This window comes from Scyliorhinus torazame, chromosome 2, assembly GCF_047496885.1.
Source record: "Scyliorhinus torazame isolate Kashiwa2021f chromosome 2, sScyTor2.1, whole genome shotgun sequence".
Classification (NCBI taxonomy): domain Eukaryota; kingdom Metazoa; phylum Chordata; class Chondrichthyes; order Carcharhiniformes; family Scyliorhinidae; genus Scyliorhinus; species Scyliorhinus torazame.
The window spans coordinates 87,624,616-87,651,962 of NC_092708.1; the positions used below are offsets into that span (position 1 = coordinate 87,624,616).

The 27,347-nt window shown below is 46.5% G+C and overlaps 1 protein-coding gene across 2 annotated transcripts in view; it reads right to left on the reverse strand.

Annotated features, from left to right (window-relative positions):
* The window catches only part of cers6 (ceramide synthase 6), a 512,798-nt gene that overhangs the window by 264,014 nt on the left and 221,437 nt on the right, over positions 1-27,347 (reverse strand). For both annotated transcript variants that reach the window (XM_072473656.1, XM_072473649.1), the window contains exon 4: positions 6,415-6,472. In XM_072473656.1, the coding sequence (XP_072329757.1) occupies positions 6,415-6,472 (58 nt within the window). The remainder of the gene's footprint in view (positions 1-6,414; positions 6,473-27,347) is intronic.

Here is a 27,347-nt window from a genome sequence, read left to right on the forward strand (position 1 = left end):
CCCCACCCCACCACAACTGCCAACACAATGCGATAAGGTTGGACAAGCCTGGTCCAGATGATTGACTGTCCTATTCTGCTGCGTGGTCAATCTGGTTTCCTCTACTGTCTCTTCTTTTCCTCCTGCATGCAAATAAAGAGAAAACATTTGCGGGGCTATGGGAACAGGGTGGAGAAATGAGACTAGTTTAGTTGCTCTTGCAGACAGCCAGCACAGGCAGGATGGGCTAAATGGCCTTCTTCTGCATTTTAACCATTCTATATTTCTATGTAATTTGGGATTCCCAATGAGGAGTCCATTGTGCAGCCCTCAGATATTACTTCAGTAATTGGCTTGAAACACAATGGGCGGGATTCTCCGCTCCGCTCGGTTTGGAGAATCGCCTGGGTCGCCAAAATTTCCCGCGACGCCGGTCCGACGTCCTCCCGCGATTCTCCCAAGCGGCGGGAACGGCCGAGACACCCAAAATGGCGATTCTCCGGCACCCCTGCTATTCTCAGGCCCGGATGGGCCGAGCGGCCAGGCCAAAACGGCAGGTTCCCCCCGGCGCCGTCCACACCTGGTCGCTGCCGGCGGGAACAGTGCGGGAACGCTGGGGGGGGGGGATCCTGCACCGGGGGGGAGCCTCAAATGGGGTCTGGCCCGCGATCGGTGCCCACCGATCATCGGGCCGTCCTCTCTGAAGGAGGACCTCCTTTCTTCCGCAGCCCCGCAAGATCCGTCTGACATCTTCTTGCGGGGCGGACTCGGAGAGGACGGCAACCACGCATGCCGCATGCACGGGTGACGCCAGTTATGCGGCGCCGGCCGCGTCATGTATGCGGCGCCGCCTTTACGTGGAGACAAGGCCTGGCGCGTGTAAATGATGCAGCCCTGCTCCTAGCCCATTATCGGGCCCTGAATCGGTCGGGATAGGGGCTGTTTCGCGCCGTCGTGAACCTCAACGGGTTTCTCGACGGCGTGGGCACTTCGGCGCGGGAGCGGAGAATCGCGCCCAATGCTTTCCAAGGATGATGCAGAATATAGAAAGTGGTCTCTTGAGTATAACAGTAGAAATATTACTCGAATACTTGCATATATGGCCAAAAGTCAGCAAATCAATCTCAGTTTAACTAAACACTACAGCTTAGTTATAGGAAACTGTGTATTTTAAATAGTGGCACACATTCCGAAGGACAGGTGCAAAGGTAAAAGAATTGAACTTGGCTGACATCAGCCATCCCTAATTCTATTCTTTGCACATGGTTGCCACCAGCAGTCTAACGGCTTATTTAGCACATCCTACAAATCCATGAAATTTGTATCATAGGGCTGCTGTAGTGGAAACCTGAGTGTCTAGTGACTAAGTCAAAAATCCCAGATTCTACAAAGGCACAAATTTTGACATTTTAAGGCTGAAGTGTCGCGATTCAGCTGCCTCATTTTTTACTATAGATCCTTGGTTGACTTAAAGCAACATAAAGGAAGCAAAAAGGTTTATTTAGTATTCCTGGAATAATATCCCTGTAAACTTCACTTTTGCAAAAAAAAATCTGTTGGCACTTGGCGAAAAACCATTAAAGAATACAGAGACGGTAGCGGAATCCTCTGCCCTGCCGGCAGCGCACCCACGCCCGCACGTTTCCCATGGCATAGGGTGGTCCACAATGGGAAACCCATTAGGCGAATGCGGGAACAGAGAATTCCGCTGCCAGCGGGGGCATGCTGCGCCGGAAAAAAAGGTTGGCAGGACGGAGAATCCTGCCCATTATCTTCAGAGTCCCAAGGACTGATTTCGATGTACCTTTTTTGCCTGATATATTGAGCATTGTGCAAGTACATAGATTTCATAGAATTTACAGTGAAGGAGGCCATTCAGCCCATCGAGTCTGCACCGGCCCTTGGAATAAACCCACGCCTCCGCCCTATCCCTGTAACCCAGCAACCCCACCGAACCTTTTTGGACACTAAAGGCAATTTAACATGGCCAATCCACCTAACCTCCACATCTTTGGACGATGGGAGAAAACCGGAGCATCCGGGGGAAACCCACGCAGACACGGGGAGAATGTGCAGACTCCGCACAGATAGTGACCCAAGCCGGGAATCGAACCTGGGAACCTGGAGCTGTGAAGCGACAGTGCTAACCACTGTGCTACCGTGCCACCAGTTGCAAAGTGTTTCGGGGGCGGGGGGGGGGGGGGGGGGGCATCCAGAGGATTGTGAAAGCTACTACATAAATGCAAGCTCTTTATTTCCATTGCTAGATTGCAATGATGGGCGACCATGCGATCAGCCGACTACAGGTGAATCATTCCGCTGCACAGAATTAGCACTCTGTGGGAAGGTGCGGTGGTGGGAAACAAAAGGGAGGGACGTGGGGATACTGGAGGAGGGCAGAGTGAACCAGATAGCAATATTCCCGACTGTGCACCAAACACTGCTGTCTTACAGCAGAGAGAGAAAGTTCCCACCAGGCTCATTTTCAAGACTAATCCAATGTCCGGTGAGACAAAGCCAGTTTGATCGCAATCCTGTCACAAATTTACTGAGGTCACCAGTCAGTTTTGTTTTAAAATCGGTACACTCTCCAGCCCGCCTCACGTCAAGCTGAACAAAGAGCCTCGACGATGAGAAAAAAATTACTCGGCATTTAAACAAAAATACAGACGTGGATTTAAAACCAACAGAAAGGCAGGAAAAACAAATAAAGGGATGTGAGGCCTAATCAGAATATAACGATTTGAGGGGCTACGTTTTAATGAAAAGGAGGTTAGTAGCACAGAGATTCTGTCCATTATAAGAACTTTGCAGCACTGAGAAACTATGTCCACCCTTCCGGAACAATCTGAATTGCAGGTCACAATAGCAACCTGCATTCATATAGCACCTGCGACGCAGCAAAAGGTGCTTTACGGGAGTGTTAACAAACAATATTTGATATCGTGCCACAGTAGGAGATAACAGGACATATCACCAGAGACCTGGGGCGCGATTCTCCGACCCCCCACCGGGTCGGAGAATCGCCGGGGGCCGCTGTAATCCCGCCCCCGCCGTGTAGCGAATTCTCTGCCACCGGAGATACGGCGGGGGCGGGAATCGCGCCGGTCGGCGGGAATCCCCCGGCGATTCTCCAGTCCGCGATGGGCAGAAGTCCCGCCGCTGTCAACCCACGCCAGCCGGCGTGGATTGAACCACCTATGGGACGGCGGGACACGGCTGCACAGGCGGGCTCCGGGGTCCTGGGGGGGCGCTGGGCGATCTGGCTCCAGGGGGTGCCCCCACGGTGGCCTGGCCCGCGATCGGGGCCCACCGATCCGCAGGCGGGCCTGTGCCGTGGGGGCACTCTTTTCCTTCCGCCTTCGCCATGGTCTCCACCATGGCGGAGGCGGAAGAGACCCCCTCCACTGCGCATGCGCGGGGATGCTGTGAACGGCCGCTGACGCTCCCGCGCATGCGCCGCCCGGCAAAGTCATTTCCGCGCCAGCTGGCGGGGCACCAAAGGCCTTTCCCGCCCGCTGGCGGGGCGGAAATCAGTCCGGCGCGGGCCTAGCCCCTCAAGGTGAGGGTTCGGCCCCCCAAGATGCGGAGACTTCCGCACCTTTGGGGCAGCGCGATGCCGGACTGATTCGCGCCGTTTTTGACGCCGGTCGGCGGACATCGTGCCGATATCGGAGAATCCCGCCCCTGGTTGGAGGAGCTGGCTTTAATGATGATTTTAACAAAGGCGAGTGAGAGGCAAAGAGGTCTAGGGAGGGAATTTCAGAGCTTGGGGTCCAGGCAGCTGACGGCACGGCCGCCAATGGCAGAGCGATGAAATTAAGCAGATGTTCCAGAGAAGAAAATTGGAGGATTGTAGGGGCTGGAGGAGATTACTACACAGTGACAGGGAGAGGATAGGTCATGGAGGGATTTACAGCAAGGCTCAGTACAGGCTGAGAAATGAATAGAAACCCGCCAGTTCTGCATTTCAGCCATTGAATATTGCCCTGTGGTTTTTGGGGCAGTCCGATGGAGCCAGCACATATTTGCGGAAGGGATGTGCCAAGTGGAGCATTATGAAAGATGTAAGAGGAGGGATTCCCATGTTTACTGCCATTTGAAAAAATTGCCGGATGTTCCAGTGCAAGGAAACTTCGAACAATGTAACATTGTTGCCTGCACTGCCACTGAATTTCTAGATCCGACTGCTGTCATTGGCAAGTGTGTTGTTACAGGTGTGCTGGGTGCTGTTTAACTCTCAGGCAGGAGGGACCAAGGATAGTAGGCCCTATAGAATCTTGGAATGTCACAGCACAGAGATAGATCATTTGATTTTTTTTTTGCTAGTTTCTCTTCATGAGTCACATAATCTAATCCTGTTCTCCTGCTTGCTTCGCATGCCCTTTAATATTCCTGTTACTTGAGACTTCAGCAAAGATTTCTGGCAAAGGATTCTACGTTCTCATCACCTGTCATAATCATAATGATTAGTTTAATTATGCTTCTGAGTTGAATTCGCAGCAATTGTTGAAATAATAAATTAGCAAGGATATGCTCCGTAATGTTTTCTGACTAAGTGGTAACAGATTTTAAGTCTGCAGGAGGAAATTTTAATTCAGCTTAATTTATTGTATTTTTAAAAGAGATTGAAAGCTTAATGATGGATTCAATTGTTACTGTATTTTTGACATGTAATTATTGGGAATCACTCTCAGCACTTTCTAGTTCTTCCAGTCAAAGCACTCCTTGTATTTATCTAGGCTAATTGAGTTTTCCATGAGGCATATTTTATCTGCGAAGACATAGTGATAATTAATCCCGTTAAGGACACACACCTCCTCTGTAAATCTCACGTATCACATTGGTAGTTCCTTTACAGAGAAGAATAGGGATTAATCACAAGCTCAATTTTGTTAAATAAAGATTGATTTTGCGATTGCGTGCTTTACCCACTGGAGCTTATACCAGGGACGCCTCACAATTTCTCAATATGTGCTCCCAATAGAAATAACATTACACTGGAAGCATAGGAAAATTGGTCCTAACATAGTGTTTACACATCTGAAAATATATGACACTTTAAAAATCATAACTATGTCTTTTTAAATCCTCTCAGATTGTCTGAATTTGATTATGACATTTATTTTGAAACAGCTCCATCCATGTTAACAGGTATTTAATCTGATGCCCACCTCATAAGTGTTCGCTCAACTCATTCATTGCTTATTTAAAGACACCAAACTCCAAGGTCACTGCAAGGAGTATCATAGGAGCACTTACTGAGTTTAAGGTATTCAACCATTCAGCCCAATATTAAATTGCACAATACGTTGCACCATATTGCCAGCCAGATGAATACAATCAAGTACATTACTCAATTTAATCCCCAAGAGAAGTATAAAATGGTTTTCATCATATTTCACAAACTTTGAATCATAATCGTGAAACCTAAAAGTTACAAATAGCCAATGAAACACCCAATTATAACTGCATGATTACATCACAGATTTCTGATCTTATCCATGATTATGTGGGAGATGACCAGTAGTTTTAAAGCTGAAATTTCAAAATGCAAACAACTATCACATAAATTCAGGAAACATCTGTGAAACTGACCTTCCAGACAGTTGGAATTGCAGAAGGACTTCAACAATACATAGAGTCTAATATTGTATAGGTATTAAGTAAATAATCCAATATTTTATAAGTATTAAGTAAATAATCCAATGTTGTATAGGTATCAAGTAAAGAATTCAATGATGTATAGGTATCAAGTGGAACACAATAATTTACCTCTGTGTGGCCATTAAGTTGACTTAATCCTTATTTTTAGTGACTTAAATCACAGTCAGACTAAAGGTCAGGATTTTCCAGTCCCACCCATGGCGGGGATTGTTGCAGGTGGGACAGAAAATTTGACGGACCAGTGTAAGTTACTTAGGGTGGTATTTCCAGTTCCTCAGTGGGTGGGACAGGAAAATCCCACCCTAGGTCTTTTTTTCTCTGCACTGTCCATAGTTAGAATGTCTTTCAAATGTCTGATTAACATATAGCCCCATTCTTGAAGTCTATTAACTTTCTCAAGACCAGCAGTATGTTGGACACAATGAAAAAGAGGCATTCATAGAATCCCTACAGTGCAGAAGGAGGCCATTCGGCCCATCGAGTCAGCACCGACCCTCCGAAAGAGCACACCACCTGGGCCCACTCCTCCGCCCTATCCCCGTAACCCCATGCATTGACCATGGACAATCCACCTAACCTCATCTTCAGGCTCATTTCTCAACATTATTCACATATCGTAAATACTCCATTCCTTCACGGATTTTAAACGGGAAACAGATATGAGCATAAAGCAGTGTTCTCTTTGTTATGCTTGCATCAACTTGTGTCATTAAAATTAGTGAATTGAATAAAAGATATCCCAACATATTTCAACATGGTAAGCCTTACCTTCTTCAGAAACCTTACACCATAGGAAAATACGTAAAGGTAAAATGTAAACCTCCACCTGCAGAGGAAGAAAATATACAACAATCATAAGAAAGCAGTTACTCATTGTAAATTATATCAGAGACTGACAAAATCAATACCAGTAACATTAGGAGAATATGAAATAGTTATGACGGTCAAGATATGCTACAAAACACATCTGAAAAAGAGTCCAGTATTAAGATGGAAACAGGCATAGGTTTGTGCAAATACATGTCAAGAGTAACAAGTTTGCTTTTATTAATTGTTGAGCAATACTGAACAGGACACCGTAGTCTTTGTGATGGTAGATCATTGATCTGTGTTCTGGGTGCACATAAGTTGAATTGACCCTGGAATCTTGTTGCACTCACTTAAGAAATGTGCTACATCTTTGACTCACAGATGAAGTACTCATAGTAGCTTCAGCCTGTCTAATACATACAGTAATATAAACATCAAAATAAGACGTATACGATAATGATTAAAACATCTTTTTTTCTCGTGCTATTACAGTCCTTTTCCTATATAAATTTGTTCAGGAATAAATCTTTGCCTGTCATATGATACAGTGACAGAAAGCTTAATTTGGCAATGCGATGTTAGCAGCTAGCAGTGGCAAGATGTAGGGAACTAAATTAGTCTTAATGCTGTGTGCTCTTTTCAATGATTTCAATGCCCAGCCAGCATGAACAACATTGTTGACTGGTTGGACACATCAGCAGAGGGCCAGTATCAAAAGTGGCGCGTATTACTTAATGCTAGCTTGCACAGCTTAAAGCTAGCCTGCACCTCTTCAAGGTATTTATGGCTGGAGCAGGTGCTGGCAGTCATGCAGGAAGTGATACTGACAAGGGAAACATTGAAGGATGACACAACAAAGCTCTTGGACACTGCAGTGAAGGTCTCGATGAACTAGATAGAAAGGCGGAGAGGTGTAATGGATCCATGGAGCGTGAGGAAGGAATCCAGATACACACAGAGAAGGCAATGAGAGCAGATAGCTATGGAGATCGATGCCAGGAGGCATGGAAACAGTGATGCAAGAGATTCAATTACCTCATAGGAGTAGTCATGATCATAGCAACAACACCAGTAGCCTTGGCCACGACTAAACTCACTGCACAAAGGGCGATGCAGTTGGGACCCAGTGCGCAAGCTTTGAAAACACAGTATTGGAGCTTGTGCCAGAATCCCAATGCCTCCAGCACAGTTATAAAGGGAAAGTGACCACCTCCAATCAATGGCCCCTAAAGTTTGTTACGGGGCCTGTCCAGAACAGAATTAAATTTTCAAATCTTTTCCTTGTGATATTGCACAGTCTGGCACACGTCAGTGCTTGGCACTGCCAGGGTGCCCGGATGGCACTGCCAGGCTGGCAGTGGCACTGTCAGGATGCCATGGTGCCAAGGTGCCCGGGTGATGGCTGCCCATGCCAGGGATCTGGCCAGGGAGTGGCCTTCCCTTAAAAGGTGGGGTGAGGGGGGCCTGAGGACTCCCTAAGACGCAAGCTGAGGCAGTGGGGTGGGGGTCTGGAAGCCGCTGTGAGGATGCCAAGGGACGTCAAGAGACCGAGTGGTCTTTAAAAATGGCGCCCCGATCTCTTCCTGTACTGATGAGCTGAGCTCAGTGCAAGAAATGAGGTAAGTGCAGCCTCGGTGGGGCATTCCCCACAGAGGCTAATAAAAACAGCATTTGATAGCTGGTCGTTCTCGACGCTGCAGGTGCCAAGAAATTCTGCTATACGTGCCCAAAGCGGAACTCTGTTTTTTACCCGTTAAATCGCACTCTTAGATCCAACCAAAGCAAAATGGTGGTGATGTGCATACATTGTTTATGGAGTAATGAAAAATAGTTAAAAGTCATGCTGGGAGCCAAAGGGGGAATTGAAGATTTTCCACTTTTGTTTGAAGTTCTGGTACAATGGGACTTTCAGAAACCATTCTGTATCTGCCTCAATCATAACCCATTTTCCTGGTGAACATTACAAATGTTTAAGTAAAAATGGGAAATTATTTTAAAATTTCAATTTCTTTTCTTGAATAAGTTATATTTTAAACCCTTATTTGTGCCTTTGTTACCTCCAGATTCGACTATTCCAATGCTCTGCTGACAGGCTTTCCACTAACACCCTCCATAAACATCAGCTCTTTTAATATTCTGAGTGACCCTGAAGTATAATTTGCTGATATGTTGGGTATTGTAAACTCTGAAGGGCAACCTTAACTTTACCCAAGGAAGTACAATTGTTCCATTATGGAATGCATTATCCCAAAATGAAAAGCAGATTGAAGCTGATGCTAATCAGTAAGTCTCCCTTGGACAACACAACGTGGTTTCTCCTTCCTAGCTATAATCATTTCTAACAAGTACTGCTTGCAATTAAATGTCAAGCTATTTAACTTTTTTCAAAGCAGACAATTAAGACAAGTGTCATTATTTCACAGCAGCAGCTAATGTTTGTTTCTCCACTTATGACCTATTTTGCAATCAAATCACAATCTTACCAGGAGCACAAATCTAACTACGTCTGCAAGTAATATGTCTGGTAATATGGGGCTGTTTAGCACTGGGCTAAATTGCTGGCTTTGAAAGCAGACCAAGGCAGGCCAGCAGCATGGTTCAAATCCCATAACAGCCTCCCCGAACAGGTGCCGGAATGTGGCGACTAGGGGCTTTTCACAGTAACTTAATTTGAAGCCTACTTGTGACAATAAGTGATTTTCATTTTCATTTCATTAATAGAATTGTGTACTGAGATACTTTGAGATCCAATTATATTATGGAAGTAGAATAAGGTTCTACCATACTTCACAAGAGGAAGATTTTGTGGTGTCTTGGTAGTGTCTGGGTTCAAGTTCCACTCCAGGACTTGACGGCTAAGGAAGGCGTGCGCATGACCAACTCCGTTGAGTATCAACTTATAATCCTTTCAACACACACCAATGATGTACAGTATGACCGGGAGAGATTCTGGTCAGTCCTGTGATGGAAAGAAAATTAGAGCCTCTGCCTTCATTATTGATCGCTACGGAATGCAACACGTATGTAAAGGTGGGCAGCATCCTTTATATATTCCTGTGTAATTGTTCTTGTAACTGAGGCTAATTAAAGTGACAGCATCCGATCTACATGGATGGAATTAGATGACCTATTAGATCAATGCCAATAAACAGATCTGTTTGAATTTGGTAACATTGAAAATCACATTTGAATAAACTGCTACCATGTTGTTATCAGTGTAACAATGAAAACAAACTTGGAGGGTAAATTTTTGTGTCACCTTTAACTCAGCAGCAGTGACGCTAAGCACTCAAACATCCTAGTAACATCAGAACAACTGGAAGTGCAATCGAACTAAAATGGTTAAGTTGCAGTACGATTAAATATGTAAGGAACAAGTTGGTACTATGTAATAATACAGAAAATCCTTCAAGCAAAAGGACCAGGAAAATGATGAAGTCAAGAAAAATCTAATTAAAAGTAGAGGCACAAAAGAAAAGAATATCAAACTATTAATTCACAATAAAATATGCTTTAAATATTGGGCAGCCTTCATAATTATGATGGGAAATTTAATTGGGGTGGGTGAGGAATGTAAAGAAAATATAGGCTTGATAAATTGCACCACCAATATTTACGGAGGATAAGGTTGGAAATTTTTGTATGTCAGGGATCAACAGTGTGCAAAAAACGGTCTAAATGGTTTTTAAAGTACTATTGTCACAAAGCACCAGGGTAAACAATGTAGATTGCAAAGGAAAGCATGTAGGGTTTCATGAAGATTTTACAGATATTTTTAAATGTCCTCTAGATTTGTCAGACATTTCTGATGGCTTTGGAAAATGCCAAACTAAATTCTCATTTCCGACCACTTTCAGCTCATCAGTCCTGACCTCGACTGTCAGATTTCCATGAGGCATACCCGGCTCTTACGGTTGTGTACTTGACACAACAAAACTCATTCTACAAGTCGGCAGGATGAAACCTGGAGGGACAAAAGAAAAACATCAACCGACCATGGAAAAAAGGAGTGATGAGAGGAAAATGCTCCAGTTTGAACTGATCCATTCTGTAAACCTCTATGACTCTATGAATCAGTCCTGCTTAGATTTACAATAAGGGGTGACTTTGCCTCCTACAACACCGTCATAACCTTTGCAAGATACGAATGACCCACCATAGGCCTAGCAAGTACAGAGTGTTCATTAGAAACTGGCACTCAGCTAGCTTTTTAAAATTCATATGGTTACACTACCTCATGAAATAAAAGGAACATCAGTCAAGAACAGTCAATGTACTCTGCTGTAAGAAATTTAAAGATATAGTAGCAGAAGAAATAGCATTTTAACTCAGAGGCTTACTCTGGTAATTACAACTGTATGTGCAAGAGTATCTCCAGGATATTATTAGTTCAATAATATTTACTGATTTAAATAGCTTAAATGTGTCAGTGATAGTTCTTTTCCACTGGGTTGCAGTAATGACCTGCTTCACAATAAAAAGGCAAATTTGATTCATTGCTTTGAGCAATTCCTCACACATCGTTCCTAGCTTGAAGCAATATTAATTATTCACATCTCTAGCCATTGAAAACAGACTTACTATTAAATTGATAAAACAATATATTTCGTCATTTTTATTTTCAAAAAGCACAATATTTCCAGCATGGTGCATTTTGCGAAAGGGAATTAATGAAATGTATTAAATTGATTTTCTAAGCAATAATTTAACCGCCAAATGGAAGGCAGGCTCAGATTCAGATGCAGTATTCATCCAATAAATCATGCTATTTCTACTCTGATTAGCATGTGGCACTGGTAGTAATCCTAAGATCATTACCTTTGACATCTATTTTGCAAGTAACTTCCTAACTTTCTATACTCTGCTTTTAAGTCCTCAACCCTTTTTTTTGCCTTTTGTCATTTGTACAAATGTGTACCATGACCACTGGCTGTTCATGGCCCGAAACCGTTCTGAGACATCCTTTTCACTGTAGCTCAGTACATATGACAATTAATCAAATCCACTCCAATGCAATCCTTGATCCTAGCACCAGGGAGTCAATGTGCCATTCTGGCGTCTCGTTTATGGCCAGAGAAACACTTATCTATTGAATTCCCTATAACTATTGTCTTCCCGCTCTTTGTACTTCTCCCCTATGTAGCAGAGCCAACAGTGGTGCAACAAATTTGGCTGCTGTCTCTCCCTGAGAGGCCAATTCCCTCAACAGTATCCAAAGTGTGGAGATGCCGGCGTTGGACTGGGGTGAGCACAGTACGAAGTCTTACAACACCGACACCGCAAACTGCCGGCTCAAAGTGGAAAGGATCTCCAGGAAGATCGCGCATATAGACACTGACATTAAGTTTCTACAAAAAAAAACTTTAACCTGGTGTTGTAAGACTTCGTACTGTGCTCACCCCAGTCCAACGCCGGCATCTCCACATCATGGCTACCATCGACACCGCAAGCTGCCGGCTCAAAGTGGAGAGGATCTCCAGGAAGATCGCGCATATAGACACTGACATTAAGTTTCTACAAAAAAAAACTTTAACCTGGTGTTGTAAGACTTCGTACAGTATCCAAAGTGGTATATCTGACTTGCAAGGGAATACCCACAGGAGTCCCTGCGCTATCTCCTAGTCCTCTTGCTCTGCCTAGTAGTCACCTATTCCCTTGCTGCCTGGAGACTCTTAGACTGTGATGTGACCATTCTTGTGCTATCCATGATACTCTCTGCCTCACGGATGCTCCACGAGGGGCTGGTTTAGCACACTGGGCTAAATCGCTGGCTTTTAAAGCAGACCAAGGCAGGCCAGCAGCACGGTTCAATTCCCGTACCAGCCTCCCCGAACAGGCGCCGGAATGTGGCGACTAGGGGCTTTTCACAGTAACTTCATTGAAGCCTACTTGTGACAATACTTTGTGGGCAGCATGGTAGCATTGTGGATAGCACAATTGCTTCACAGCTCCAGGGTCCCAGGTTCGATTCCGGCTTGGGTCACTGTCTGTGTGGAGTCTGCACATCCTCCCTGTGTGTGCATGGGTTTCCTCCGGGTGCTCCGGTTTCCTCCCACAGTCCAAAGATGTGCAGGTTAGGTGGATTGGCCATGCTAAATTGCCCTTAGTGTCCAAAATTGCCCTTAGTGTTGGGTGGGGTTACGGGGATAGGGTGGAGGTGTTGACCTTGGATGGGGTGCTCTTTCCAAGAGCCGGTGCAGACTCGATGGGCCAAATGGCCTCCTTCTGCACTGTAAATTCTATGAAATAAGTGATTTTTATTCATTTCATTTCATTCAGTGTCCCCAGCCACCGTTCCATCTGTGGAATCTGAGCTACCAGGGGCTGCAGCTGGAAGGACTTCCTGCACATATACTGGCCCCGGGCAAATGAATATGTTTCCAGCTTCCCACATAGAGCAGGATAAGCACACCACCACTTTGAGTCCTCCTGCCCTTTAAATTAATTAAAATCTTCGAGAAGATACTTAATATTAAATAATAACAATTACCCTGGGGCCAGATTGCCCTGCTCCTCGTTGTTACAGAATATAGCCCTTACAAACGATGACCCACAAAATAAGACCTTAAAAACTATAGGGGTGATGATTCTAGTTCCTCTATACAAGATACCGTTTTGGGAAATTAGTTCATCCCAACATGCACAATATTCTTATAATAGGTGTATCCTTGATGGTGTCCAGCCGTACTTTCATCACCACTTCCTGCAGCACTGTTGCATGTTGTTGTGTCATTTGCTTGTTTTGCACAAGACGCTTGTCTGTCAGACTTAATGGGTGGGATTCTCCTTTCCGGGGACCATGTGGGACCATGTATAACTCACGCTGGCAGGACGGCCGCTTGGCCCATCAGGGCCCGGAGAATCCTGCCCCCGCCCGAAAACCGGCGCCGGAGAATACAGCAGCTGGCGGTGGGGCGGGATTTGCGCCGTCCCCCGGAGATTCTCCGACCCAGCGGGTGTGTCCGAGAATCCTGCTGAATGTCTCTACTGGGTTTATGATTTCCAGAGTATGTCGTGCTGTTGCTTCTTTTTAAGTCTGGACGGTTTCACACTCTGTACTAGCATCATCACATTCATTCAAAGTTCAGCTACTGACAGCATGTACATCTTCTTACCGTGCTTCTTCTTCACGATCAAATGATTATCTTTGCAAATGAAGTAACATCCTTTGCAGACAATTTGGAGCAGGTAGAAATGGTTGGAGAAAGATGCTTTGAATTGGTTTGTGGTTAGACTCTGAAATCAGTTTGTCTCTCCAAAGAGGTACTGACTGAAACGCTCACAAACAAAAACAGTAGCCAATTTCTCAATCTGTGCATAGTGTTGTTCATTTTGCGTTAACACTCTAGATACAAATGCATGAGGACTGCTCCAAGTAATGTCTTGCCAACATCACACTGTAGGGTGACTTTATCATTACCATCATAGTATTTTCAGTAATTCGCATATATTTTCTGAGATATTTGAAACTTGGACTTCTCCAATGGCTTACAGGCACCAGATTTGTAAGTAAAACTTAATAACTGTTTATTTATAACAAGAAAAGAGATAAACATGTACTGGTGATAATAGAACAACGGTCTGCTAATCTAATTACTCCCCCTTTTACCATCCCACCCTCCAACCATATATGCACAAGACAGACACACAGTGAGGAAAGGAAGGATCAAAATAATGGGCATTAAAAGGGACGTGAGATGAGTATCTTCGCTGCTGACATAGTATATTCGCTGCTGAGGTTGTAGTCTTTGTTATCAGCTATCTTCCGGGGCGCAAAGTGGTGAAACGCACTGTTTGGATCAGACCATCTGGTTTGTGTCTTCACTTAGAACCCACAGGCTGTAGAATTTCCCCTGGGGAGTTATTTTCACTTGACTGACTTCCACCAGATTGGCTTTCAGGCTCGTTGAGATAAACTTTGAATTTTCGGCCTGAGAATTTAAAAGAGGATTTTCTATCCACTCCATCTCTCGGCCGCTGTTCTGTTCTTCTGGCAGGTTTTAGCTGTTTGTGGTGTAGAGAGAAAGAAAAAAGTATTTTCTTCAAGGCCTTTAGAGATCTCAGGAGATATATCAGAGCTGTACCTTACACAATTCCTCACCTAGAAGTTAGAACATTCACAGGCTGGCTATCGTGAGCTTCAATCATCAGGCATTAGATGATAGTGTCAAAACATGTGTCTCTGCTCTCTCCTGGACTAAGCAGATGTCAATTCAAAAGGGGGTCTGCCCTCCTTCTTCCAGAACTTCTGAAACTCTTTCTCAATCAAAGCCGAAAGCCACACAAGTCTCGGGATTCCAAAAAGGTTAGTTGGCTGCTAACCAAGTTCATCAAAATGTGACATCACTGGACCATGCCAAATAGTGTAACCAACGAAGGGATTCCTTGGACCAGTCCAAACAGCACAGTTGATGGGGTTATTTCAGTTTAAAAGTAGTCTGCAGAATTGTAGCAGCCAGCATAATGGAACCTAAAGGGGATTACACAGGGAAAGCAAGTTTTAAGATGGGGATACTTACATAAAAGCTTCAGAAGCAATTCAGAGATTACTAGACTAATACCATGAGTGGCTTGCCTTATGACAAGGCGAAGCTTGTATCCACTAGAATTCAGGTGAGGCTTGTATCCACTAGAATTAAGAAAGCTACGAGACAGCATGATCAGAATCTTTGGACCCTGAGGGGTCTTGACAGGGTCGATGTGGAAAGGATGTTTCATCTTGTGGGAGAATCTGGAACTAGGAATCACTGTTCAAAAATAAGGGGCAAAATTCTCCGACCTCCCGCCGGGTCGGAGAATCGCGGGGGGTTGGCGTGAATCCCACCCCCGCCGGTTGCCGAAGTCTCCGGCACCGGATATTCGGCGGGGGCGGGAATCGCGCCGCGCCGGTTGGCGGGCCCCCCCGCTCGATTCTCCGGCCCGGATGGGCCGAAGTCCCGCCACTAAAATGCCTGTCCTGCCGGCGTAAATTAAACCACCTACCTTGCCGGCGGGACAAGGCGGCACGGGCGGGCTCCGGGGTCCTGGGGTGGGCGCGGGGCGATCTGGCCCCGGGGGTGCCCCCACGGTGGCCTGGCCCGCCCGTGCCGCCTCCGCCCATGCCGCCGATCCGCGGGCGGGCCTGTGCCGTGGGGGCACTCTTTACCTTCCGCCTCCGCCACGGTCTCCACCATGGCGGAGGCGGAAGAGACTCCCTCCACTGCGCATGCGCGGGAATGCTGTCAGCGGCCACTGACGCTCCCGTGCATGCGCCGTCCGGAGATGTCATTTCCGCGCCAGCTGGCGGGGCACCAAAGGCCTTTTCCGCCAGCTGGCGGGGCGGAAATTCGTCCGGCGCCGGCCTAGCCCCTCAATGTTGGGGCTCGGCCCCCAAAGATGCGGAGCATTCCGCACCTTTGGGGCGGCGCGATGCCCGTCTGATTTGCGCCGTTTTGGGCGCCAGTCGGCGGACATCGCGTCGTTTCCGGAGAATTTCGCCCAAGGGGTTGTTCATTGAAGACAGACCCTTTTTTTCTCTGAGGGTCGTGAGCCTTTGGAACTCTTTTTCTCAAAGGGCAGTGGAAACAGAGTTTTGAATGTTTTTAAGGCAGAGCTCGATAGATTGTTAATAAACCAGGGGGCAAAAGGTTATCGGGGTTGGCAGAAATGGCAGAGCATGCCCGTGGGACTGAGTGTCCTACTCCTACTCCTCTTAATTCCCATGTATGTTCTGTAGTTGTTGGTAATTTAAAAAAATTATTGTACACCGAGGTTGTCCTTGGCTTTGAATGCGGTCAAGGTGATCCAAAACGTAGTTCTTGGCACGTTCTCACTTCGGCCAAGTTGACCCAAGAGATTCAAACTTGTTTAAAAGACACAAAATGATCCTTCTGATGCTTTTTCAATATGATGTTTTAGTGAAGCAATTTAAAAAAATAGTAAAAGTGAATCTAAGTTGCTTGTGCCAAATTAATGTTCAAAGAGATTTTAGAAAAACTTAATGGTTTAAAAATAATTTGTAGCATAGTTTTGTGCATTAGCAAATGTCCAAACTCCACATAATCAGGAATTAATAATTTTACAGGTTAAAAATGATGCCGAGGTAAATGTCACAGTTTTGCATCACCTCGCGGCCACCTTGGTGGAATGACACCCTCTCACCCGGTTTTAAACAGAGGTTTATTAGATTATCTCAGTTTATTTTCTGTTGTCCACAGCAGCCTTTTCCATCTATCAAATTGGAATAAAATTGTTATTGCTGTTTGTAAGTTAGCAACTTGTTTGATCAGATCTGTTGTACACTTTCTAATCTTGTAGTAATAACTTTTGCATGTAACTTCTTTGTAGCTTCTGTTATAACTATGTTTATATGATGGTTTTACCCAGTCAGCATTTGTTGATGCATGAATGATGGAAATAATGGCACCCTTGACAAAATTGCTTCAATTCCTGTGGTATAATTTCCTAGGTGTAGTCAGTTTGAACACATTTTGGACCAATTAAGTTCAAATGTTAGCAATTGCTGCAGCAAAAATCTATAAAAATCACCAGCTGGGATGCTGCAGTTATCCTCAAAATGTTGGCTTTTCCCCGGGGTAGAGGGGTCAATTACTAGGGGGCATAGGTTTAAGGTGAGAGGGGCAAGGTTTAGAGTAGATGTACGAGGCAAGTTTTTTACGCAGAGGGTAGTGGGTGCCTGGAACTTGCTACCGGAGGAGGTGGTGGAAGCAGGGACGATAGTGACATTTAAGGGGCATCTTGACAAATACATGAATAGGATGGGAATAGAGGGATAGGGACCCAGGAAGTGTAGAAGATTGTAGTTTAGTCGGGCAGCATGGTCGGCACGGGCTTGGAGGGCTGAAGGGCCTGTTCCTGTGCTGTACATTTCTTTGTTCTTTGTTGTTGTACTTTCACACAGGAATTGGAAAGATTCACAATAAGTACATGAGACTCACCATAGGAGCAAATTTTATTATGTAATATGTTTATATATGTATAAATATATATATATATATTCTTTTTGTGATGGTAACTTTCCTGTCATCGCTGATCAGGTGGATAATAGTAACAATATTGATAATGTACTGTATGGTGGAACCTTTGCACAAAACCAAGAATTTGGATGTAGTCAAAGCTAAATTCAAGGCGCATTCTTGGTTCAGCTACCTTTGGTGCATACATTCAATTTTGGATAGGGTTTTATACAAAATGAAGGTAATGTTTTTCTCAAGAAATTATGTTTTTAAAAAATCCAGGATTCTTGGCATTGCACTCTCGGCTATTGATTGTGTCAATGCTGCAGACTCCACCATTCTCGTTAGTAATATTAACAAATACCTTACTGCTGAATGGAGAATTTCCATTCTGTTTGATGTACCCAAGCCTTCTAAAATGTACAGTTCTTTATTTGAATGCCTTAAACTGTGTCAACTTCATCTACTAAATTTGTCAGATGCCAGTTTAGTCATTTTAATCCTGGGAAGTGATAGTTTTGGGGATTTAATTACAGTAGTGAAAGGGAGGAGGGTATTCCAGCATTTAACGTAAGCACCAGAGGCATTGAACCATTAATTTTTATTGAGAAGAATTCCTTTGTAAATTATGGTTTAAGATTGGAATTATTGTACACATTGGTTGCTTTATGTAATCAAGGTCGATATACCCTTAAAAGAAAATATTTGATCTTCTCTTTCTTAATTGACAAATTTATGGCATCTTAGATGTTCTCCAGTAACTGGTTTACCATTATTGGGGTTATCCATGAGGCCGGGGTTGTGCCCACTCAGTGATGCAGAGACCAGTAAGACACGAGGCTCAGTTCCCAAGCAACATCTGTCTTCTTACAGAAACTGTTCACGAAGCTAGGCTGTTGGTTGAAGCCCAAATCTTTACTGTTTCCCCTTAATATTCAGAATGTGGGCTACAATGGCAAGGGCTAATTTATTGCCCATCTTTAATTGCTCGGAGAACTTGGTGTTGACGATCTTTGTGGTGATGTGGTGATGCTTTCACAATGGAAGCAGGCAATGAATTCCAAAATATGTAGTGACATGGCAAACCATGTCCAGTGGTGACTTAACGATTAACTTGAAGGTTCCCATTACATTGCTCCTTTTGTCGTCCTCACTGATAGAAGTTATTATGGCTGGTCTAATTCTGCTTCTGGTCAATGGTGGCCAGCATCCCCCACCTTCCCTGTCCCCCTCCCAGATCTTGAAAGTGGAGGATATGGTCATTGTAATGCCATTGAAGGTCAAAGAAACTGGTGACTGGGGTTTCTCTTAGTTGAGTTGCATGTCACTTGTTAGATACACAATTTGTATTTATACAGCACCTTTTAGTATTGTAAACCGTTTCAAGGCTCTTCACAAGAACATTATCAGAACTAATTTTGACACAGATCCCGCTAAGGAGAGATGAAGGCTGGTGACAAAAAGCTTGGCCAAAGGTGGGTTTATGCAGTGTCTTTATTTTTTTTTTGGACAGCACGGTGGCACATTGTTTAGCACCATTGCCTCACAGCTCCAGGGACCCAGGTTCAATTCCGGCTTGGGTCACTGTCTGTGTGGAGTTTGCACTTTCACCCCGTGTGTGTGTGGGTTTCCTCCGGGTGCTCAGGTTTCCTTCCACAGTCCAAAGATGTGCAGGTTAGGTGGATTGCCCCTTTGTATCCAAAAGGTTAGGTGGGGTTACTGGCTTACAGGGATATCGTGGAGGTGCGAGCTTAAGTAGGGTGCTCTTTCCAGGGGCCAGTGCAGACCCGATGGGCCGAATGGCCTCCTTCTGCACTGTAAATTCTATGATTCTATGAACCTTGCTAGGTAGTTCACAGATCCAACAAATTGTTGCTCCGCCTTCGCATCTGTAGGGTGCTACAGCTCGTACCTTATCAGGATTGGAGCAAACTCCTTTTGCTGTCAGTACATCACCTATGCACTTGGCTTCAATCTTCTGCAGCTTCAGTTTTTTTCTTATTCAGTTTCAGGATAATCACATGAGCTCTCTCGAACAGTCTCACTGGATTCTGATTCTGGTCAGCTATGCCTTCTTTAATCATATCTCTACATACCTAAACTAGCAGATCACCTACGATCACTTCCGCTCTTGGAAGATCATTGACTATCTCATGCTGTCTGCATTAATACTCTTCCGGCATGTCACATGGCATACCATACGGTATGCACAACAATCTGTACTTTCCAAATGACATCCAGAACACAGTCAGAAAACTGCTACTTTTATCCAACTTCACTTGTCAGTATCCATCCTTTGCGCCTAGGGTGGTAAAGAACTTTGCCATGGCAAGTTGCTGCAAATTTCTTCAATGGTTGACAGGGGGTAGTGAGAGCTCTACAAAACTTTATTGAAATCCTTTGGATCTCTGCACACACCCAGCTTTCCGGTTTTTTTTCACTGATCCCATGCTGCTGATCCAGCCTGTCGGACTTGTCACTTTATCCATTACTCCCATCTTTTCAAGCTCCTCTATCTTGGGCGGGATTCTCCGAACCCCGCTGGAACTCTCAGAAGATGTCCAGTTGGTCACATCCTCTCATCTGCTTCAAGAAGAGGTTCACAAGGAAGACATCGCAGAATTATGAAAACACAGTTGTTATGTTAGAATATGCTCAGAAGCTTTGGCCGTTCTTTTCCTGGCTCCGACAGGTATCGTCGTGGGTGGGACAGGAAAATTTGGAGAGCCGTGAAATGCCGGAAAATCCCACCCTTCGTACCATGTGAAACACTGTAAACCTCTTCTGCCTGGTACATGGATGGTTACCAGTCCCAAGCTTTTAACTTGTTTCAGCCGAGTCGAGTGGATTTTTCCTGGTGTCTACTATTTGGAACTGCAATTCTTCTTTCATCTCATTACATTGGGCTGTCAGGTTAGTTTGTCCTCTTGTCGTGAGAATTGTTCTATCATATAACCTGGCTTCATTTAGTTCATACCGTATTTAGTGAAGTAGGTAGCTGGGTAAATCTGGTTCAGAGCAGAGCTGACTCATCTAAGAGAACCAGACAAGTAGTGCAGAAGCCTGCTGAGTCGATCTCATTCACTAACCGGTTTTCAATTTTGGACTCTGGTGAGGGTGATGGCTCCACAGAGAAGTACAGCAACTGGCACTGTGTGTGGCTCAGCTGCACATAAGGGGAGAATGAAGAGTGGAAGAGCAAACTGATAGGGGATTCATTAGTCAGGGGAACAGACAGGCATTTCTGCAGCCTTAGACATGACTCCAGGTTGGTATGGTGCCTTCCTGCTGCCAGGGTCAAGGATGTCACAGAGCAGCTACAGAACATTCTTCTGGGAGAGGATGACCAGCCAGACCTTGTCATCCATATTGGTAGATATCCTGAAAGCAAACTTTAGGGAGTTATAAAATTTAAAAGGAAGGACCTCAAAAGTAGTAATATCAGGATAATTCCCTGTGCCACATGCTAGTGAGCAAAGGAATAGGAGGATTGAGTGATTGAACACGTGGCTGGTGAATCGATGTCACCAGACCTTTGAGTCTTTGGCATCGGTTCTGGGGCAGGTGGGACCTGTAAAAATGGATGGGTCGCACCTTAACAGGACTAGGATTGACATCCTTGCAGGGAGATTTTCTCGTGCTTGTGAGGAGAGTTTCAACTAGATTGGCAGGTGTAAGGGAACCTGAGAGGGAGCTCAGGTTAGAGGAAAGCAAAACTGGTAACAGGAACTAAAGTAGCAAGCAAAATTAGAAATCAGATGAGGTGAAGGCAGGCCTCAGGTTCAGATCAGAGTGTGGAATAATGTTAAAAAGGCAAAGTTAAGGGCACTCTATCTGAATGCGCTAAGATCATTCGCAATAACGTAGATGATTTGAAGGTGCAAATACAGGTAAACGGGCATGATTTATTGCCATCATAGAGATGTGGTGGCAAGATGTCCAAGACTGAGAATTGAATATTCAAGGATAATCATCATTTAGGAAGGATAGACAAAAAGGTAAAGGATGTAGTGTAGTATTGTTTTAATAGGGGGTGTGAACAGTATATAAGTGAAAGAAGATCTTAGATAGAAGGATCAAGATGTAGAATCAGTTTGGGTGGAGTTAACAGCAAGGGGCCGAGGACAGTGGTGGGAAGTGTTTACACGCCACAACACTATAGTGGTTCTGTTGAGCACAGTATAAATCAGGAAATTGGAGCTTTATGAAACAGTGGAAAGACAGTAATAATGGATGACTTCAGTTTACATATAGACTGCGTAAACCTAATCAGCACTAACACTGTGGAGGATGAATTACGGAGTGTGTACTGGGCTTCAGGAGTAGTACATTGAAAAGCCAACGAGGGATTGGGTTTAAATTTAGTATCAAGTAAGACCATAAGACATAGGAGCAGAATTAGGCCACTCGGCCCATCAAGTCTGCTCCACCATTCAATCATGGCTGATAATGAGAAAAGACTAATTAGTAACCTTGCTGTAAAAGAGTCTTTAGGAAATAATAACCATAATATGACAGAATTTTACATTAAGTGTGAAAGTGATATAGTTCATTCTGAAAATAGGGTCTTAAATCTAAAATTAAGCGGCAATTTAGCATGGCCAATGCACCTAACCTTTGATTCATTGATTTGATTTATTGTCACATGTACCGAGGTATAGTGAAAAGTATTGTTCTGTGTACAGTCCGGACAGATTGTTCCATACATGAAAAACATAGGACATGCATAAATACACAATGTAAATACATAGACATAGGCATCGGGTGAAGCATACGGAGTGTAGTGCTACACAGTAGAAAAGACGTGTGAAGAGATCAGTTCAGTCCATAAGAGAGTCATTCAGGAGTCTGGTAACAGCGGGGAAGAAGCTGTTTTTGAACCTGTTAGTCTCAGACTTTTGTATCTCCTGCCTGATGGAAGAGATTGGAAGTGAGAATAACCCAGGTGGGAGGGATCTTTGATTACGCTTCCTTGCTTTCCCAAGGCAGCAGGAGGTGTAGACAGAGTCAATGGATGGGAGGCAGCTTTGCATGATGGACTGGTCTGTGTTCACAGCTCTCTGTAGTTGCTTCCAGACTTGGGCCAAGCAATTGCCATACCAGGCTGTCATACAGCCAGATAGGATGCTTCCTATGGTGCATCTGGGTAAAAATTGGTTAGAATCAATGTGGACGTGCCGAATGTCCTTAGTTTCCTGAGGAAGTCTCGGTGTTGTTGTGCTTTCTTGGTCATAGTATCAACATGGGTAGACCAAGGCAGATTGTTGGAGATGTGCACACCTGGAATTTGAAGCTGTCAACCACCTCCACCTTTGCACCATTGATGCAGTCAGGGGTGTGTACGATACTTCGCTTCCTGAAGTCAATGACGAGCTCCTTAGTTTTGCTGATGTTGAGGCAAATTGTTGTCATTACACCACGCCACTAGGATCTCTATCTCCCTCCTGTACTCCAACTCATCGTTGTTCGAGACCCGACCCACTATTGTCGTGTCATCAGCAAACTTGTAATGGAGTTGGAGCCAAATTTTGCCACACAGTCATGTGTGTACATATTTGGACTATGGGAGGAAACTGGAGCACCCGGGGGAAACCCACGCAGATCATGGGAAGAACGTACAAACTCCACACAGTCACCCAAGGTCGGAATTGAACCCATTCCCTGGTGCTGTGAGGCAGCAATGCTAACCGTAGTGCCACCGTGTCACCCTAAATGTCCTGTACAAAGTCACAGACTGAAGTTTTAATTATTCTCCACTGTTTTTGACAACTGCTGGCTCTCTTACAGCTGTCATACTGCACAAAGGTACTTCTCCAAACAATATCTTCCCTTAAATAAGAAGACCAAACCTGCGCACAATGCTCAGGTGTGGTCTCACCAAAGTTATCATTCTTGTATTCCAATCTCCTTGCACTAAAGGTCAATTTGCTTTCCTTTTTTAAAAAATAATTTTTATTAAGGTTTTCACAGAATATCAATAACAAAATGAAAAAGGAACCCAACAGGGTTAAATGCAAAACACAGTCAAAAAACAACCCTCCATTTCCCCTCCTCCAGTACATAAATAATAAATTAACACCCCAACTTAACACAAAGCCAACATAGCAAATATATACACCCCCTCAGATCCCCCAGTGTCAATAAACATAAATAAAGTAACCCCCCCCCCCCCCCCCCCCACCCCCCCACCGCCAAGTTGCTGCTGCCATTGACCAATGTCTACCGTTCTGCCAGGAAGTCCAAGAACGTTTGCAACCGACTGAAGAACCCTTGTACCGACCCTCTCAAGGCGAATTTCACCCTCTCCAACTTAATAAACCCCGCCATATCGTTGATGCAGGATTCCACGCTTTGGGGCCTCGAGTCCTTCCACTGAAGAAGAATCCTCCGCCGGGCTACCAGGGACGCAAAGGCCAGAATACCGGCCTCTTTCGCCTCCTCACTCCCGGCTCCTCTGCCACCCCAAATATTGCGAGCCCCCAACCCGGTTTGACCCTGGATCCTATCACCCTCGACACCGTCCTCGCTACGCCCTTCCAAAATTCCAACAGCGCTGGGCATGCCCAGAACATATGGGTGTGGTTTGCTGGGCTCCTTGAGCACCTAACACACCTGTCCTCACCCCCAAAAAACCGGCTCATCCTTGTCCCAGTCATGTGTGCCCTGTGCAGCACCTTAAACTGTATGAGGCTGAGCCTCGCGCACGAAGGTGAAGAGTTCACCCTCCCTGGGGCATCTGCCCACGTCCCTTCCTCGATCTCCTCTCCCAACTCCTCCTCCCACTTACCTTTCACCTCCACCACCGAGGCCTCCTCCTCCTCCTGCATCACCTGGTAAGTTTCCGAGATCTTCCCCACTCCCGCCCACCCCCCCGAGAGCACCCTGTCCTGTACTGTGCATGGCAGCAGCCGCGGGAATTCCACCACCTGCCGCCTGGCAAATGCCCTTACCTGTAAGTACCTGAAGGTGTTCCCCGGGGGGAGCCCATACTTCTCCTCTAACTCACCCAGGCTCGCGAACTTCCCGTCCACAAACAGGTCTCCCAACCTTCGTATCCCTGCCCTGTGCCACCCCAAAAACCCTCCATCTGTCCTCCCTAGGTCGAACCGGTGGCTGCCCCGAGGCCCCAACTTCCCCCCTGTGCCGCCTCCACTGCCCCCAGATTTTGAGGGCAGCCGCCACTACTGGGCTCGTGGTACACCTCCTTGGAGGGAGCGGCAGCGGCCCCGTTGCCAGCGCCCCCAGACTCGTAACCACACAGGACGCCGTCTCCAGCCTCTTCCATGCAGCCCCTCCCCCTCCATCACCCACCTACGCACCATCGTCACATTGGTGGCACAGTAGTACCCACAGAGTTTGGGCAGCGCCAGCCCCCCCATCTCTACCCCGCTCCAGGAACACCCTTCTCACCCTCGGAGTCCCTCGCACCCACACAAACCCCATTATACTCCTGTTAACCCGCCTAAAAAAGGCCTTCGGGATAAACACGGGGATGCACTGGAACAGGAACAAAAACCTTGGGAGCACCGTCATTTTGGCTGACTGCACCCTACCCGCCAAGGACAGCGGCAACGTATCCCACCTCTTGAACTCCTCCTCCATTTGCTCCACCAGCCTTGTGAAATTAAGCCCATGCAGGGCCCCCCAGCTCCTGGCCACCTGGACCCCCAAATACCAGAAGCTCCTCTCCGCCCTTTTTAGTGGGAGCTTGCCAATCCCCCTCTCCTGGTCCCCTAGCTGAACTACGAACAGCTCGCTCTTCCCCATGTTGAGCTTATACCCTGAGAAATCCCCGAATTCCCTGAGGATCCTCATTACCTCCGGCATTCCCCCCACCGGGTCCGCCACACAAAACAGCAAGTCATCCGCATAGAGCGACACCCTATGCTCCTCCCCACTCCACACCAACCCCCTCCAGTTCCTCGATTCTCTCAGTGCCGTAGCCAGGGATTCAATCGCCAGTGCGAAGAGCAGGGGGGACAGGGCATACCCCTGCCTCGTTCCTCGGTGCAACCGAAAGTACTCAGACCTCCTCCTGTTCGTGGCCAAACTCGCCATCGGGACCTCACCTAACCCTGACCTTCAGCCTGACCCACCTGACAAACCCCTCCCTAAACCCAAACCTCTTCAGCACCTCCCACAGGTACCCCCACTCTACCCTATCGAAGGCCTTCTCAGCGTCCATCACCACCACAATCTCCGCCTCCCCCTCCTTCGCCGGCATCATGCTAACGTTCAGAAGCGTTCAACTGTCTCCCCTTCACGAACCCTGACTGGTCTTCGTGAATGAGCTGCGGCACACAATCCTCAATCCTCTTGGCTAAGACCTTCGCCAGCACCTTGGCATCTACGTTTAGCAACAAAATCGGCCTGTAAGACCCACACTGCAGGGGATCCTTGTCCCGCTTCAGGATCAAGGAGATCATTGCCTGGGACATCGTTGGTTTCAAAGCCCCCCCCCTCCCTTGCCTCATTAAAGGTCCAAACTAGCAACGGGCCCAACAGGACCATATATGTTTTGTAGAATTCGACCGGGAAACCGTCTGGCCCCGGTGTCTTCCCCGCCTGCATGCTCCCTAGCCCTTTGGTCAGCTCCTCCAGCCCAAATGGGGCCCCCAATCCCGCCACCAGCCACTCCTCCACCTTCGGAAACCTCAATTGGTCCAGAAAGCGGCCCATCCCTCCCTCCTCCAGTGGGGGCTCGGACCGATACAATTCTTCATAAAAGTCCCTGAAGACCCCATTGATGCCATCCCCACTCCGTACCACACTCCCTCCCCTGTCCTTAACTCCCTCGATCTCTCTAGCTGCATCCCGCTTCATCCCCTCACAACCGACCCTCAGTCCGTGTCCAACTTCTCGGCCTGAACAAAGGTCCACGCCTCTTCCAGAGACTCAAAATAATGGTGCCGGTCCTTGTAGGTGACCCACAGTTGCGCCGGCTGCAGCATGCCAAACTTCACCCCCTTCCTGTGCAGCACCGCCTTCGCTCGATTGTACCCGGCCCTCCTCTTCGCCACCTCCGCACTCCAGTCCTGGTATATTCGAACCTCCGCGTTCTCCCACCTGCTGCTCCTCTCCTTCTTGGCCCACCTGAGCACACACTCCCGATCAGCGAACCGATGAACCCGCACCAGCACAGCCCGCTGAGGCTCGTTAGCCTTGTGCCTCCTCGCCAGCACTCTATGGGCCCCTTCCAGCTCCAGGGGCCCCTGGAAGGACCCTGCTCCCATCAGCGAGTTCAACATGGTGTCCACATAGGCCCTCACATCCGACCCCTCCCGCCCCTCCGAGAGGCCCAGAATCCGCAAGTTCTTCCGCCTCGACCGATTCTCCATCTCCTCGAACTGCTCCTGCCATTTCTTGTGGAGCGCCATGTGCGCCTCCACCTTTACCGCCAGGCCTAAGATCTCAACCTCGTTGTCGGAGATCTTTTGTCGAGCCTCGCGGATCGCCACCCCCTCGGCCGTCTGTGTCTCCAGCAGCTTATCAATAGAAGCCTTCATCGGCTCAAGCAGGTCCGCTTTAATCTCCCTCAAGCAGCGCTGGATAACCTCCTGTTGCTCCTGCGCCCACTGCATCCACGCTGCCTGGTCCCCGCCCGCCGCCATTTTGTTCTTCTTCCCTCGCATCTTCTTCGGGTCCACCACCACCTTTTTAGTCGCCCCGCTCCTGGTAAAAGCCATATACTGTCGGGGAACTATTGTACTCTCCTTCCCACCGTGGGAAATGTCGAAAAAATGCCATTGGGGGCCCTGAAAAGAGCCCAAAAGTCCGTTTTTTGCGGGAGCTGCCGAATGTGCGACTTAGTTCCGCATGGCCGCAACCGGAAGATGCTTTCCTAATTGCTTCCAGTAACCGCACGCTAATTTTCTGTCTTCCTTGTGTGAGTATACCCTCGAAAAATGAATGACCTTTCACTTCCCCAAATTATGC